The sequence below is a fragment of the Anabrus simplex genome, chromosome 1 (assembly GCF_040414725.1).
Source record: "Anabrus simplex isolate iqAnaSimp1 chromosome 1, ASM4041472v1, whole genome shotgun sequence".
NCBI classification, from domain to species: Eukaryota; Metazoa; Arthropoda; class Insecta; order Orthoptera; family Tettigoniidae; genus Anabrus; species Anabrus simplex.
This window is the reverse complement of record NC_090265.1, coordinates 456,420,775-456,436,824: the sequence shown is the minus strand read 5'-3', so window position 1 is coordinate 456,436,824 and position 16,050 is coordinate 456,420,775. Positions and strand designations below refer to the sequence as shown.

At 38.3% G+C, this 16,050-nt stretch overlaps 1 protein-coding gene across 1 annotated transcript in view; it reads left to right on the top strand.

The window, feature by feature from the left end:
* LOC136867292 (chymotrypsin-C) overlaps positions 1–16,050 on the top strand; it is a 60,156-nt gene that overhangs the window by 12,026 nt on the left and 32,080 nt on the right. Inside the window, exon 4 of the mRNA XM_067144446.2 lies at positions 8,775–9,022. Coding sequence (XP_067000547.2) covers positions 8,775–9,022 — 248 coding nt within the window. The remainder of the gene's footprint in view (positions 1–8,774; positions 9,023–16,050) is intronic.

Below are 16,050 nucleotides of genomic sequence, written 5' to 3'. Positions count from 1 at the left end.
TTTCCTGTCATATTTCACTCCAGCAACACTCTCCAATATCATTTAATTTCATCTTCAGTCATTAATCATTGCCCCAGAGGAGTGCGACAGGCTTCGGCAGCCGGCACAATTCCTCTCCTCGCCACTAGGTGGCGGCTTCTTTCATTCCATTCCTGACCCGGTCGAATGACTGGAAACAGGCTGTGGATTTTCATGTAACTGCAGTACAAACCCGCTTATGGAGACTCGATTAGTCAAGGCTCCGTGTTGGGAGGACGTACAGTCACTCCCATAAATATTCGGCCACTGATAAAATCCGCGGAAAAGTGATGAAAATAACGTAACCATGAGCAGAATGTGGAACCAAATGTGTCCACGTAATGGAACTACATGTGGTTGCTTATGCAGAAGAGGAATCACGGTACATTGATGTACAGTATGCTGTAAAAGAAAGGACATTGCGCACATGGGTGAAATGACACGCCTCAAATATATTCGGTCACCCGGAAAGGCCGGGATTGCCGCTTTGGTCGTTGACAGCGACAGGGCACATATTGTTGCAAAACGTTCAGTTCAGGAGTGCGGTGCCGCAAGACACGTCGTGCCGAAGTCATATGCTACAGTGTTGCGGACTGGTATCAAATGGGGTGCAAAAGACAACATACTACCACGTTTGAAGAATGCCAGCTCGTTATATTCCATCATGCTCAAGGTAAATCGCATAGAAAGTTATCGCAGATGCTTAAAATAAGCAGAACAACAGTTGGAGATACACTAAGACGATTCAAATATGAAGACAGAATGATTCAATTCCCCAGACTGGCAGACCGAGAAGGCGAACAGAACAAGAGGAGCGGTATATGCTTCGGAATGTGGAACGAAATCCGAAAATTAGTGCCCCGAAACTGGCAGCAGCTGTTTTAGAGGAGTGTGGAAGGAATGTGGGCACTGAAGCCGCGCGAGGAGCACCGCAAAGGAATGAGTTCTTTGAGAGAAGAGCTAGGAGGAAACCATACATTAGTGCGGTAAATAAAAGAAGCGGCTAGAGTTCGCAAAATCCTACGTTCGCAAACCCAGTGCTTGGTTGGAGGATGTGTTATTTGTTGATGAGTCAAAGTTCAATGTCTTTGGATCCGATGGAAAGCAATTGATGTGGCGGAAATGTCACGAGGAACTTAAAACAAGCATTTACAAGCAACGGTAAAATATGGTGGTAGAAGTGCAGTGGTGTGGGAATGTGTTGCATCGAACGTGCTTTGTGCACTGAGTTTCACTGAACATACTTTGATAAAAGAGGGCTATTTGGCTATCCTAAAAAACAATTTGCGACAATCTGCGGAACAACTTGGTATATAACGAACTTTCAAGTTCTACCACGATAACAACCCCAAACACAAGTCGTACCTTGTCAGGGTGTGGCTGCTGTACAATTGCCCGAAGGTTTTGGAGACTCCACCACAATCGCCCAACCTGAACCCCATCAAGAATGTGTGGGGTCGAATGAAGGCAGCTCTGCAATTGGGGACGCCAAGTTCCCTCACAGAATTGAAGATGAGACTGCTACAAGAATGAGTGGCATTAAGCCCTGATTGTACTGTATAAAAAAACGTTATCGCCAGTATGCCGAATCGACTGGAAGATGTCATAAAACATCAAGGTGGACCTACAAAGTACCGAATGTGTAACAGGGTTGTCAATTATGCGAGTTTATTTTGCTTTTTGTATAGTGGCCGAATATTTTTGAGGCAGCACTGAAATTATTGCTTTTATTTAATGTATGACTGATGGCGTACTAATGACTGTCAGAAGAGTTTGACTTACATCACTATGTTTGTAGAACGTGTTATTATGTTTTCCTAGATGCTTCGTTGTAGTATACGTTAGCATTACAGTGTAAGAATAGCTACTCAATAAAAGTGTGTCAAAAAAACAGACTGACCGAATATTTATGGGAGTATCTGTAGGTTAAAAAACAAAAAACATGATTGAAGTTAAATGTGGATACATTCTACCCACAGTTTAAAATGTGACCAGAAATATGTTATGCACTTTTTAGTACTATGCCTAATATAGTGCTGCATTTTAGGATATAATTTTAAATTTCTTTTTTAATAAATTTAAATGTTTTTCATCATCGTCATCATCTGTTTACCCTCCAGGGTCGGCTTTTCCCTCGGACAAAGCGAGGGATCCCACCTCTACCGCCTCAAGGGCAGTGTCCTGGAGCTTCGGACACTTGGTCGGGGATACAACTGGGGAGAATGACAAGTACCTCGCCCAGGCGGCCTCACCTGCTTTGCTGAACAGGGGCCTTGTGGAGGGATGGGAAGATTGGAAGGGATAGGCAAGGAAGAGGGGAGGAAGCGGCCGTGGCCTTATGTTAGGTACCATCCCGGCATTCGCCTGGAGGAGAAGTGGGAAACCACGGAAAACCACTTCCAGGATGGCTGAGGTGGGAATCGAACCCACCTCTACTCAGTTGACCTCCCGAGGCTGAGTGGACCTCGTTCCAGCCCTCATACCACTTTTCAAATTTCGTGGCAGAGCCGGGAATCGAACCCGGGCCTCCGGGGGTGGCAGCTAATCACGCTAACCACTACACCACAGAGGCGGACTTAAATGTTTTTAACATATTAAAAATTGTATGGTGCATTTTCTTCAAAACAAATATTTATTTCGATACTTTTTTCCCACGTTTAGAGAGCGTCAACTTAAAAATCCTATGGAACAGAATTTTGATCTTTTAAATTATTTAAATTTAAAAGTTTTTTTTACAATTGGCTTTACGTCGTGCCGACAAATATGGGTCTTATGGCGACGATGGGATAAGAAATTGCTAGAAGTGGGAAGGAAGCGGCTGTGGCCTGTTAGGTACAGTCGGGTCACTGTTTTGGAGCCCTAATTAGTGCGAAGTACGTTCTCGCTACAGTGCACTGCGTGAAAATGGGAAACCACGTAAAACCATCTTCAGTGCTGCCGACAGTGGGGTTCGAACCCACTATCTCCCGAATGCAAGTTCACAGCTGCACTCTCCTAACCGCACGGCCAACTCACTTGGAAAAATGTAGAAGTCTGCTTGAACGTCCCTATTCATACCCTAATTACTACAAATCATTAACTACGTTACCATTCTCAATGAAACTGCCAAGATTCATTGCTCTATATGCAGTAGGTTTTGAGAAAGTGCACCTTTAATGTGAAAACATGTAAGTTATGAGAAACTTCATTTAAAGTTTAAACTATATGTAGAGTACTGCCAAACGCCAAACCTCTCTTTATCGTAATCAAATATCATAGATTGTAAACTACAATTGGTACATGCACGTCTGTTCTAAGATGGGCTGAATAGCTCAGATGGTAGAGCGCTGACTTTCTGGGGTCAAGATAGTGCGTTCGATCCCGGTTAGTCCGGTGGTATTTGAAGGTGCTCAAATACGTCATAACCGTTAAAATAATAATAAAAATGTTATTTGTTTTACTGTACATTCCGTATATTTGTAAGTTTGCATTCGGAAGATGGTGGGTTCGAATCCAACAGTCGGCAGCCCTGGAGATGGTTTTCACAGACGCAACAGTTTTTTCACGTGGGGGATTGAACCCGCCAAGTTGGGCTCGGAAGATCTGAACCACTCATCCCAGTTCACAAAATACTGTTTGAAGGATAGTGATAATCTGCTTACGAGTAGTCATCATACTTACTAGCCTGAGATAATCTGGAAGATGAAAATATAAGTAACAGTATTTTTCACATTGTACAAAACTTCAATGTTAACAATACGCTAAAAGGCAGTTTCAAAAGATAGCAGTGATAGGCTGACCATACAAACATTCTAGAATAAATAATTAACAAGACAAAATTTCATTACCCAAGTCTGCAACAATTTATTTTCACCCAGCCTAGACCATAGTGAATAGCGAAGTGAAAATCAAACCAGCAAAATCTTTCGATTATCTAGCGACCCTCAAGTTTCGACGTCGCAAGTCTTTTTTTTCTTTTTTGCTGGTGGTTTAACGTCGCACTAACACACTGAAGGTTTTCGGCGACGAAAGGAGTCCATCTCCCTGCCTATGTCCTGTTTTAATTTCAAAGTGTGTAGAGAGGCATCCTTGGAATTTTATTTTGAAGATGGTATTGGTCAGTGTTTCCCGTATTACCACTAGCAGTTTTTCATCGACTCGCATTTCTGCAATTATATGAAGCAACACATCGCGGTCACTATAGTCGTACGTTTTTCTGAAGTTTACAAGTGTGCATGCGTATGTTCGGTCTCTTATTATCGTTTTAAGATTGTGGATTTGTTCTGTTGCTGATCGGCCTTTCCGAAAACCTCCTTGGTATTCTCCAAGCGAGCGTTCAGTGTGCTGTTGTAGTGGTTCTAGGGTGGATAATTATATAATCGTGTAAGCTGTTAGGAGTAATGAGATACCATCTTGATATTTCCTTTCTTATGTAAATGATGGACTAAAGCTACCTTCCATTCCTCTGGTAGTTCTTCTTTCTACCATTATATCAATGATGGTATTATTTCTTCTTCTGGGACGTATTTCCATAGTTCTGTTATCATAGAGTCTTCACAAGAAGCCTTGTTTTTCAGTCTCCCTTTTCGGCGTTTGATTTCATCGCGATCCGGGAGAGTAGACGGCAGGTTTTGGCATGTTGATTTGTTGGTTGTGATAGGGTTAACTGATATTCGCTTTTACAATTTTGAAGTATTCGGCAAGGATCTCACAGTTTTCTTCGTTTGTTGTTGTTACGTTCCATCTTTCCTTTGAAATCAGAAGGAAGGAGGCTTGTACCCTTGTGCCTTCTTTTTAAAACTCCTATAATATTATCGGGACTCAGCTCGCTGGATGTCTTGTTCAATCTTGTTCATTTGTTACTTTCCGTACTTGCGTTTTTCACTCCAAATTATCTTCGTCGTTTGCGCCCGTTGGGTTTTGTAGATGTTCCAGTCTTCTTCTCTTTTCGACGTGTAGTACAGTTTCCGTCAAGGCTCGTTCACAACTTTCGTTCCACCAGGCGTGTTTCTTCCTCTTTTTAACCGCTGACTACTTCTTTATGCAGCTTGAACATTTGCCACTTTGTACTGTTAAAGTCCAAATCCACTGGTCGGACGAGTTCTTTGAAGTCGCTCCCTTTTTCCTCTGAGCTTCTTTGTGTCGAAGCGGGTTATGGTAGATTGGTTCTGTTTTTCTGTTTAAAGGGATGGTTTTGAAACTAACTATTCAGACATGATGGTCTTAATATACTGTGTGTTCGTCCACTTTTCGGCTATGATGTTCATTAATCCGGCACTGTACCTTCGAGATCTTGCGACATCGTCTACTTTGAATTCTCTCACTGCCGTGTTTGGGGATCGTCATGTAGTTCGGTTTCTGGGAAGGTGGCGAAAGTGGGTGGACATTAGCTGAAGATTATGATTCTTACATAATTCAACAAGACGTTTTCCATACTTGTTGGTTCTCGTCCAATGACGCGTCTGTAGTTCTGCTCCCGTCCCTGTTACAGTATGTATTAAAATCAACCATTAAGATCTTTATAGGGTGTGTTCTGAGAATCTTTCTGGTTTTGGTCGTTAGTCGAGTCGGGGCGTGGGCATTGATTAACATATACGTCTTGTTTGCACAGCGCACGTAGTTGGGATAATTCATCGTTTAGAAGTTTAAAATTTGAGACAGACCTACGGATTGAGAAGTTGACTGCAAAAGCCGTGTCGAAGATTACACCTTTCTTGAAATAACTGTACCCATCAAATTCGAAAATTTCTTCGTCTGTGAAGTGAGTTTCTCACAATGCTATTAGAGAGATATTGTTTTCATGGAGGGCTTTGGTCAGTTGTTTGATTTTGCCGGTTTGTGTGAGAGAGTTTATGTTGAAGTATGCGGGAAACATCTTAGATTTGATATTTTATATTTTAAATATGTTGCTGGATGCTACCAGTAAACAAAATAAGAAACTGAAGAGAGCTTTAAATTTCATTGAATTTTGCCTCACATGTATCCCCCCTTTATGCATAACTTTCTTGATTAAAAGTAGATCAGCAGAGATATCAGCATGTATCAGCCCTAATCTATCGACTCTTGATTGAAAATATGCCTGAATATCTCTCTTATAATTTCCGATTTCTATCTTCCTTTCATGACCGTGACATGCGGTCTAGGTCAATAACTGCAATACCTCCACACCATACATCTGCCTTCAGTAATCCTTGTGTCGGGCGCTAGAATATGGAATGCTTTACCCCCTGAAATATGAAATTGTTCCTCATTAATTACCTTCAAAAGACAGTTTAACGATTTTCTCTTGAATACGTAGGCTATATTATGTAGTTATGTGTGAATGTATGAGTAATGTCTTGAGTAAATAGTTACCAAGTGTTTTGATAAATTACTATTACATGAATTTCACGTAGAATAGTTAATATTGCATTTATTTTGCTCATTTTAGACTTAGGATATAGATCTTTTAGTTTGAAACTTCCATTCTGCGAGTTAGAAAAGAGTAGTAATACAGATACTGAGGGACCCTCTGCAGATCATTCATTTCCATCAATACCTGAGAACGTGACTAACATTCCTCCCCCACTAACCCTGAAAAAAAGGAAGATAACAGCATTAAAGATCTGATTCCCATTTTTTAATATTTTTAAACTCCACTAAAATTGTAACTGTATTCCGGATCCGATTGGTCACCCTCTTTGGAGGACGGATAATTTATTTCTTAAATTATATTGTTATGTTATAAACAGTATATTGAGTTTGAACATATATAATGTATACAATATCAAGCCACATAATGTGGTTAAGTGTAAGAGAGGGCCGAGAGCCATAACTTCGCAACAAATAAATAAATAAATAAATAAATAAATAAATAAATAAATAAATAAATAAATAAATAAATAAATAAATAAATAAATAAATAAATAAGATACCAGTGACAGTGAATATAGTGTCAGTTACGATATACAAAATTAAGTATTCAAGAAAAAATTGAGAAAGAAAATATCCATTCCGAAATGTGTCTGTAACAGTGTCTTGTAAAGATTGTGGAGGTGTGGTGAAAGTTGTAGTGAGCCTTCCTTCTTAATAAGTGATCAAAAGGACCAGATATCATAAAAATACATCCACTGAGAAAAATAAGAATTTGTCATTTTGGCAAGTTACAAGCAAAATGATGCACAGCCATAGCAATATGCTAAAAGTGCTCTTAAGATAATACGTTAAACTGAATAAAGTTTAAAAGTACTAGTATTAGATTACACATTATTTTAAAACGTAAAGGAAAGTTTAACCAGGTAAGACGTATTTCTCTATATCCTTAATTTATAACCAGATCAAAACTGCAGGTTTTGTTCTTATAAACACATAATGAATTTTATTTTTCTATTAAGAAAACGGCTAAACAAGAGCATGCAATTACTTTGCATCATATTGTAGTTCGCTGTGTTTATAAAAAAGGATCATATGAGAATGATCTTATCAGTTAACTCCTTTTAATATGCACAACCATCTGCTGCAACTACTAGTGTGTGCTGTCACTGCAATAAAATCTGTGCATCCAGAATCGGACTGTTCAGCCATCTAAGACGACACAATTAATATGTCGAAATGACATTGTATTTATATACTACATATTCGTTGACGAATAAATGCCTATGATGATGTATATCACGTACAGTTTCATAAATGTAGTTCACCGAGCGAGTAGCTGTGCGGTTTAAGTCACGTAGCTGTCGGCTTGCATTCGGGGTATAGTGGATTCGAACCCCACTGTCGGCAGCCCAGAAGATGGTTTTCCATGGCTTCCCATTTTCACACCAGATAAATGCTGACTGGGGTTGAATCTTAATTAAGGCCACGGTTGCTCCTTCCCACTTCTAACCCGTTCCTATCTCATCGTCGCCATAAGATCTGTGTCGGTGAGACGTAAATCAGATTGTAAAGAAAAGAATGTAGTTCAAACTCCAACTCAAAATGGCGTATTACGTAATAATAAGCAGCGGATTTTCAGTTTTAAAAAACTAAAATTAGATTTTCTCAACCCATGGATTTTTAGGACTTAAAATCTGTTCTTTCTATTTATATATAGATTTTAACATAAATAATATACAAACGGCATACTATTCATATATTGCAATAACTATCGCACTTGTATTAAAGTATCCGTTATTGCCTGATGACATTTGTGGTGATAATGAAATGCCTTATGGAGCTATTTACCAAAATTAATAGTCTATTTTGTTTACAACGCTGTACCTTTATTAAATCATTACACCCGTTAACCGCTAATTCATTTACAGTAGAGCTGCTAATATGGCACTGAACAATGTTTTCTTTAGATTATCAGGAGTTAAGCCTTTTCTGCCTTCTGTTAAAATCTGCTTAAATTCGGGAAAACTGTCCTTTACTTCATACGAGATACGAGTTGCGAACTCCATAGCGGTGATTTCAGTCGGATTCTAAACCAGTGTTTCTTGTAAATTCTTAACTTTAAAGGGAGCGAGATAATGTAATAAAGAATTCATTGTAATTGCTTTGTAGTGTTTTACATGTTCAGATGTAATCTAAGAAATTTCCAATTCCATGTTATTGTATGTGTTTATAATTGGAGATCCTATCCGTAATTCTTTAGTGTCCACGGAGTTTTCCTGCTTTTCACTTGCTAAGTCCGCAACTCTTAACGTTACCCAATTCACAAATCTTCAATACACAATTATAAATGAATTACACATGTTAGAATATAAATTAAATTCAGTTACCGAAACATTCATTGAGTTCAAATAATTCTGTTCCAGAGGATCTCTCAAGAAAGCAAGGATTGGCGTCATCGCCTCCGCCAGAGACAAAATATTTGATGTTGACGAGATAATTCCTCACGAGGACTTCGATCCGCCAGTGAAGTACAACGACATAGCTTTAGTTAAACTGGCCCAGACTATCTCACTAAGTGTCCGATTCTTACTTCCGTGCTTAAGCATGGATGGAAACTCTGATAAAACAGACTCCTTTGCCATCATTGGATGGGACGCTGCCACTACTGCAGGTATGTACGGTATTATATATATTTATATATAAGATCGAACGGCTAAATCATACTGAAAGACTGGATACCATGAATGAAATTTCATAGGACATTTCCAAGCCGTTCTGTCAAAATGTTGTATCTGTACGCTACAAACTTTGTACACTCTCGTACGAAAACTCTTTCCTCTGTAAAACAAAAGTAAGCTTAATCACGTTTTGACTACTTGCACAGTGTAGATAGAAATGACATGATAACAGTACCTCAGATTCAGTGACCACAAACCATTACGATCTTACACTGAACTAGCATAATTTCAATCGCTCATGTTTCTATACCGCACTGAAGAATGGCACCATCTTTACGGACCTGTAATTCATATATTAGAGTGCCACAAATAATATATGTTTTAATTATTTTCTGCTCCATTCTTTGCGGATGGAGACATTTTTTTTTGCTTTACGTCGCACCGACACAGACAGGTCTTATCGCGACGATGGGACCGGGAAGGCCAAGGAATGGGAAGGAAGCGGCCGTGGCCTTAATTAAGTTACAGCCCCAGCATTTGCCTGGTGTGAAAATGGGAAACCACGGAAAACCATCTTCAGGGCTGCCGACAGTGGGATTCGAACCCACTATCTCCCGATTACTGGACACTGGCCGCACTTAAGCGACTGCAGCTATCGAGCTCGGTGGAGACGTTCTTGATGAGCTCTATGCACCTTTTGAAGGAGAATTATTGCGATGAGTTTTTGTATTAACAGAAAGTTTGTGGTAAAGTGTATGATATAAGGGAATAAGATAGCTATTTCTGAGTTTCAGCATTTTTCTGTACTGTTTGTGAATAAACTGAAGAGAATCTATAGTAAGGAGTAAAAAACGGTATCACGTTAAGCTGTCATTATCTGTTCTGGAGTATGACTTGAATAATTTTTCTAGCAAGGTGGGTGTACAACCTGGACTAAATCAGAGATTAATAAGCTAAACGTGGCCGTAACTTCTCTATTCAAATGTTTCGCTCATGTTACGCATACTTTTCGCAAACTCTTACAGCACATTGTTGGAGGGGATGGTTCAAGATTATTTTCAAAGCACGTTGATGTATTGAAAATACAGTGAAAACGAGTGTTTCGTTTCAAAATCCTCTAATATTAAAAATGATCTGAAAAAACTCAGTTTGTTTTCCATTTGTTATTTAAATTACATGCCTTTGTTGACGAGATGTAGTGTTTACAGTGCACTATGTCTTCTGGTATGGGCTAGGATAAATTTGTTACTTTCACTGACCTGTCTCAGCTACATCCTTGGCTTTGACAATATGAAAATGACCAAGGTATGAGCGATGCTTATACAGTCAGTCCCTGTTATGAATGGTGTGAAAATATCTCACTCCTCCTTTCCCTAGTACACCTCCTCAGTGAGTCTATGCCATCTGTGACAGCTGGTGGCGGAGCTGTTGAGGATCCACCCTGCCTTAGGGCTGAGGACTGAACATACATGCATACATACATACATACATACATACATACATACATACATACATACATACATACATACAGTACATACATACATACATACAGTACATACATACATACATACATACATACATACATACATACATACATACAGTACATACATACATACTGCCCCCGTTTTGCCGGGCAGCTCAGCCGGTAAGCAAAAGTCCCAGAGGCGAAACGTTCGCTTACAGGCAACGCTAAATCATTGAGGACAGGGACAACCTAAGGACTGACGACAAATGAAAACACTAAAAATATATGGGTTTTAACATGTATTAAAAAGAAATTATTAGCACTTTCCAAATTCCATTAATATTTTCAAAATCTTGAATAAAAGATATCTATCTCTTCCCTGCTGGAATTCACCCACAGTTCTTCATTAAACTGCATTCTGCAAAGATACGAAACTGAGTCTTATTAAATCGTATTAGGAAATTAATTAAATTATTATCTGAGAAAATCCTATCTCAAAATATAAAAATCTGATTTTTCAAATTATTATTTAAATTAACAATACTCTGCGATTTATTTTGCAATGAGTCAACCTTTTACCTCACACGAAAAATTAAATAAATCATTTCTATTAATTAAATATTATCCTAATTAATTACTTATGCTTCAAATTATTTAATTAAATTATTTTGAAATCCAATATTCAACTCATTAGATTTTTACTCTTGTGTCAATTGACCTAGTGTTGTGCACAACTCACAATAAAGACTTAAAATTCTCGCATTGTAAAGTTAAACAGTTTACATTTTGTGAGCTTAGTTCATTGACGCGATCCTTGCTTAAGTATTTTCCCTAGAAGCAAAGATCCTAATCTATCTTATTCCGTCATAAAATTGCTTAAAGATTCATAATTGAGCCAAATATGCTCGCCACAAAACAACAAAAAAGTCGAAAACATTACGCGCTCAGCGTACACATATCATGACGAAATATCACCATGATATTCACATTTACAAACAAAATCAGTCATTCATCCATCTCACATACAAGCTTTGGTCCACGGTAATATTATCTAATAAATTTATCGAACCCTATCTCTTGATTTTTAATTTTAATTTTTATTTGAAATATGAGAATTTCTCCCGATGACAATATCAGACAAGGGCTACCATTACGATCGTCTGGCGTGTGATTGTAACAGGATTATCACTTTTCCAATGAAATAGATTCCACAACGATGTTCCAGGATAATTTTACAGTAGAAATCATCACTGAAAATTCCATAGCATTGCCTACAGTCACAGATAAATAAGCATTCGCGCATACGGTCTATGAGTCACGACTACGTTATTTTTAATCTCCTATTATCTCAAATTATCGATCAATATGTGCTGCATAAGAAGAAATTATGTTCAAAGACACATTCTCTTCCTTAACTGACTCATGTAATGGACACACAAATAAACTCCTATCTTAAGATCCATTTATAAGTCTCAAAAATACCAATAACAGTAAATGCAAAATTTGTGGACATTCAAGCCACGACCAATATTCCAGGCCAACATCTACTTCAATATAGCACACATTAATCATTTATAAGCACAGTTATAATTACACTCATGACCTTTAAACATTCTATTAGACCGTAATAATGTCAATTATTATTATTATTATTATTATTATTATTATTATTATTATTATTATTATTATTATTATTATTATTATTATACGCGCGCGGTCGCGTCATCGTAGGCTATGGTTTAATGAAATCATAGATGACTCTATCCTATCTCGAATCTACGATAAACCACAAAAACATCAAGGAAAAATCCTAAATTCACAGAACACGTCGATATTCTGTCCCAAATAATTCAAAAATTATTCCATCACTAGCGAATGTACCCGTGCTTCGCTACGGTATTCTACATTGTATTCGAATATCGAAGTAAATAGTGTACATGCAGTAAATAAGATAGTTTTAAAATTGCATGTCTCTTAGCGTTATCCGAGAAAGAGCATGGGGAGGTCCCCGTACGTTTCCAATGTAAAGTGTTTGTTACGGATTTGTGATATAACGGCAGGCTCACTTGCCTACTGGCATTCACAATCAGGTTGGGAAGTTTACATTATAATTGCAGGCCCCATTGCCTACTATGCGGACAGAATCGATTTGGGGAGTTTTCGTTAAAATGGCAGCCCCCCTTTCCTACCTCCAGACAGATTACAGTTTTTATTATAATGGCAGGCAATTACCCTACTATCACTCGAAATTGAGTTGTGCAGTTATCATTATAATGACAGGCCCCTTTTCCTACTGCCAGCCAGCGTACTGCCAGTCACACCAAGTTGGTGAGTTTCCATCAAAATAGCAGGCCACTATGCCTAATGCCAGTCACATTTTAGATGAGTACATTTCTTTATAATGGCGGGCACCCTTGCCTACTGCCAAACACAATCGGGTAGGGGAGTTTTAAACAAAACTGCATGCTCACTTACCTTCTGCAAGTCAAATCGAGAAGGGAACTATTCATTACAATTGTAGGCCTTCCTTACTAATGACAGTTACACAGGAGTTGGAGAAGGAACCCTTTCCTACTGCCAGTCAAAGTCGGTGTGGGGAGTACTGATTACAATAGCAGACCGACCCTTTCTCGATCGCTAAATCGACATCAGTGAATATATATAGATCGACATACGAAAGTATATGCGTGTTTACAATATTGAAGACCTTCATTTACAGATTAACTGCTACTAAACGTACGTCATATCGACAAAGGATTATACCATAAGACACGCCGGATTTAGTGGCCTAAATGGCTGGTCCAATGATATGTCATCTATTCTTGGGTCAGATTTAGAAACGTGGAACAGGGTAAAGGTTTTGTAAGATCATCTCACATATATTACTTTTCGGATAATAATGTGACAGCTACATACGTAGCATTTGGCTCACATATGGCTACTGAGTGGGCCAATTTTCGTGAAGAGTTTGATGATTCTGTATTTCATATAAGTAATTGAAAGTATGAATAATGCATGTGAAAATTCCAAATTGACTTAACATCGATTAATAGAGAAAAATCAAACGTAAAAGGGATACAGATACGGCATAAAGTCATAAGACCAAGGTTGTAGATCATTCCAAATTGAACGGAGATTGTGCAATCCGTTACGTGATAGGAATTTCCGAAGGTCTGCACCATCATTAAAATTGCCTGCATATTTCGATATTCTTCGGGGATAAAAAATGAAAAATTTAATGATATAGGATTTTTCATTCGTTACAGGCTAAAACGTATAATTTTGTCAAATTTCAATTATCTTCTTATTCTTCTGGCAGATTATGCCACAATGTGGATTTTGGGCGAGGCGGGTAAAAATTAGGACTTTCAGGAAATCAAAAATTATGGAGATTGTTATTATTACCCCTTAAACGGAAAGCTGTACGAAAATTTCGCCAAAATAGTCAGTGTAGAGGTACACAGTCGTTACGATTTGATTTATATAGATAAGGAATCTGCTCCATGTAAAACACCTTTTGGGCTATGTCCGCTGGACTTAACCTGCAAAAGTGACCATTCATGATATCTCCCTTATTAATCCTCCTGACGAAAAAATGCACATGAAAAAAAAGGTTTAGAGGTGGAATTCCATCAGGTTTGGTCGATTTCCAGTCAGGTTGGTCTTGTTCTGTATATATTGTGGAAGAGTAAAATCACCATTTCGGTTCCTTATAAACCGCCAGTCCATTCCGGAACATGAAATGTTATTTACGTTTAAAACCTACCTTTGGACAGGTGGATGCTAAATATAAATTTTGTTTCGAATGTCTTCAGTAGTTTTCAAGTTGTAAGGAATACGCTTTACACGCACCCGCTCGTGAGTTAAGTCCGATGGGACTTGTACAGAAAAACGGTCCTTTAATGATATCTCCCTTATTGATCCTCGTATCGAAATGATGCACATGAGAAAAAAAGGTTTAGACATTAATTTCTACCAAGGTAGGTAGACTTCCATAAACTTTTGTTGCGTATATTTTTTGGAAGTGCAAAATCACTGTTTCGGTTTCGTATAAACCCCCAGTTAGTTCAGGGATTTAGAAACAATATTTGCCCTGAAACCTATCAAGGACAGGTGTATTCTAAATACGAATCTTGGTGGAAATGCATCCAGTAGTTTCTAGCATTCACGTACATACGGCGTAATTAAGGAAGAAAATAATACAGTTAAGAATGTTGAAACTAATAGAAAATGGATTATAACTGAGGACAGCCGGATAACGACAAATAAATAAATGCCGTGAGTTATGGATATAATAAAGCGCTAACAGAGGAGAAATTTAGGTTCAGTGATTCTTAGGTAAACAAATACGAAGATGACTAATGGTGTTATTACTTAATCTATTCGAGGGCGGTTATAACCTCCAACGATATTCCGCCAATATCCCGCAGATGAGCCGATTGATGCCTCTCTTGCCATCTACCCAAGGAACAACCACGAATTTAAAAGCATGATGAGGAAAATGGCAATACGTTACTTCCCTACTGGCATGCAGTCAGAGACGTTGCCATGGTAACCTGTAGGTTCGTTGTCGGTCTGTCGGTCACTAAATGCAGAGCATGATACCAGCAGAAAATTGTAAATTTCTCCGTCATGTGAAGAGTAAGGTAAATTATGAACATAACGAAAGTTGTTTATAATGAAGAGACGTTTCACGTACGGTAAACGAAGTTTACAGAAAATCAATAGTATAAGAGAAAATAGAGGAAAACCACTGTGGTTTTCCTATAAACACCCCGTCTATTCAAAGATTTTAAAATTATATGCATATCGGAACCTTTACTGGGATGAGTATACTCTAAATATGAAGTTTGGCTGAGATCTATCCAGCCGTTTCGACGTGATGGTGGGAAAACCACTCTGGTTTTCCTATAAACCCCCCGTCTATTCAAGGATTTTAAAATGATATGCATATCAAAACCTTCCCCGGGATTAGTATACTCTAAATACAATGTTTGGTTGAGATCCATCCAGCCGTTTCGACGTGATGGTGGAAAAACCATTCTGATTTTCCTATAAACCCCCCATATATTCAAATATTTTAAAATGATATGCATATGGAAAACTTCCCCGCGATGAGTATCCTCTAAATATGAAGTTTGGTTGAGATCTATCCAGCCGTTTCGACGTGATGGTGGGAAAACCACTCTGGTTTTCCTATAAACCCCCCGTCTATTCAAGGATTTTAAAATGATATGCATATCTAAACCTTCCCCGGGATTAGTATACTCTAAATACAATGTTTGGTTGAGATCCATCCAGCCGTTTCGACGTGATGGTGGAAAAACCATTCTGATTTTCCTATAAACCCCCCATATATTCAAATATTTTAAAATGATATGCATATGGAAAACTTCCCCGCGACGAGTATCCTCTAAATATGAAGTTTGGTTGAGATCTATCCAGCCGTTTCGACGTGATGGTGGAAAAACCATTCTGGTTTTCCTATAAACCCCCTGTCTATTCAAGGATTTTAAAATGATATGCATATCAAAACCTTCTCCGGGATGAGTATAC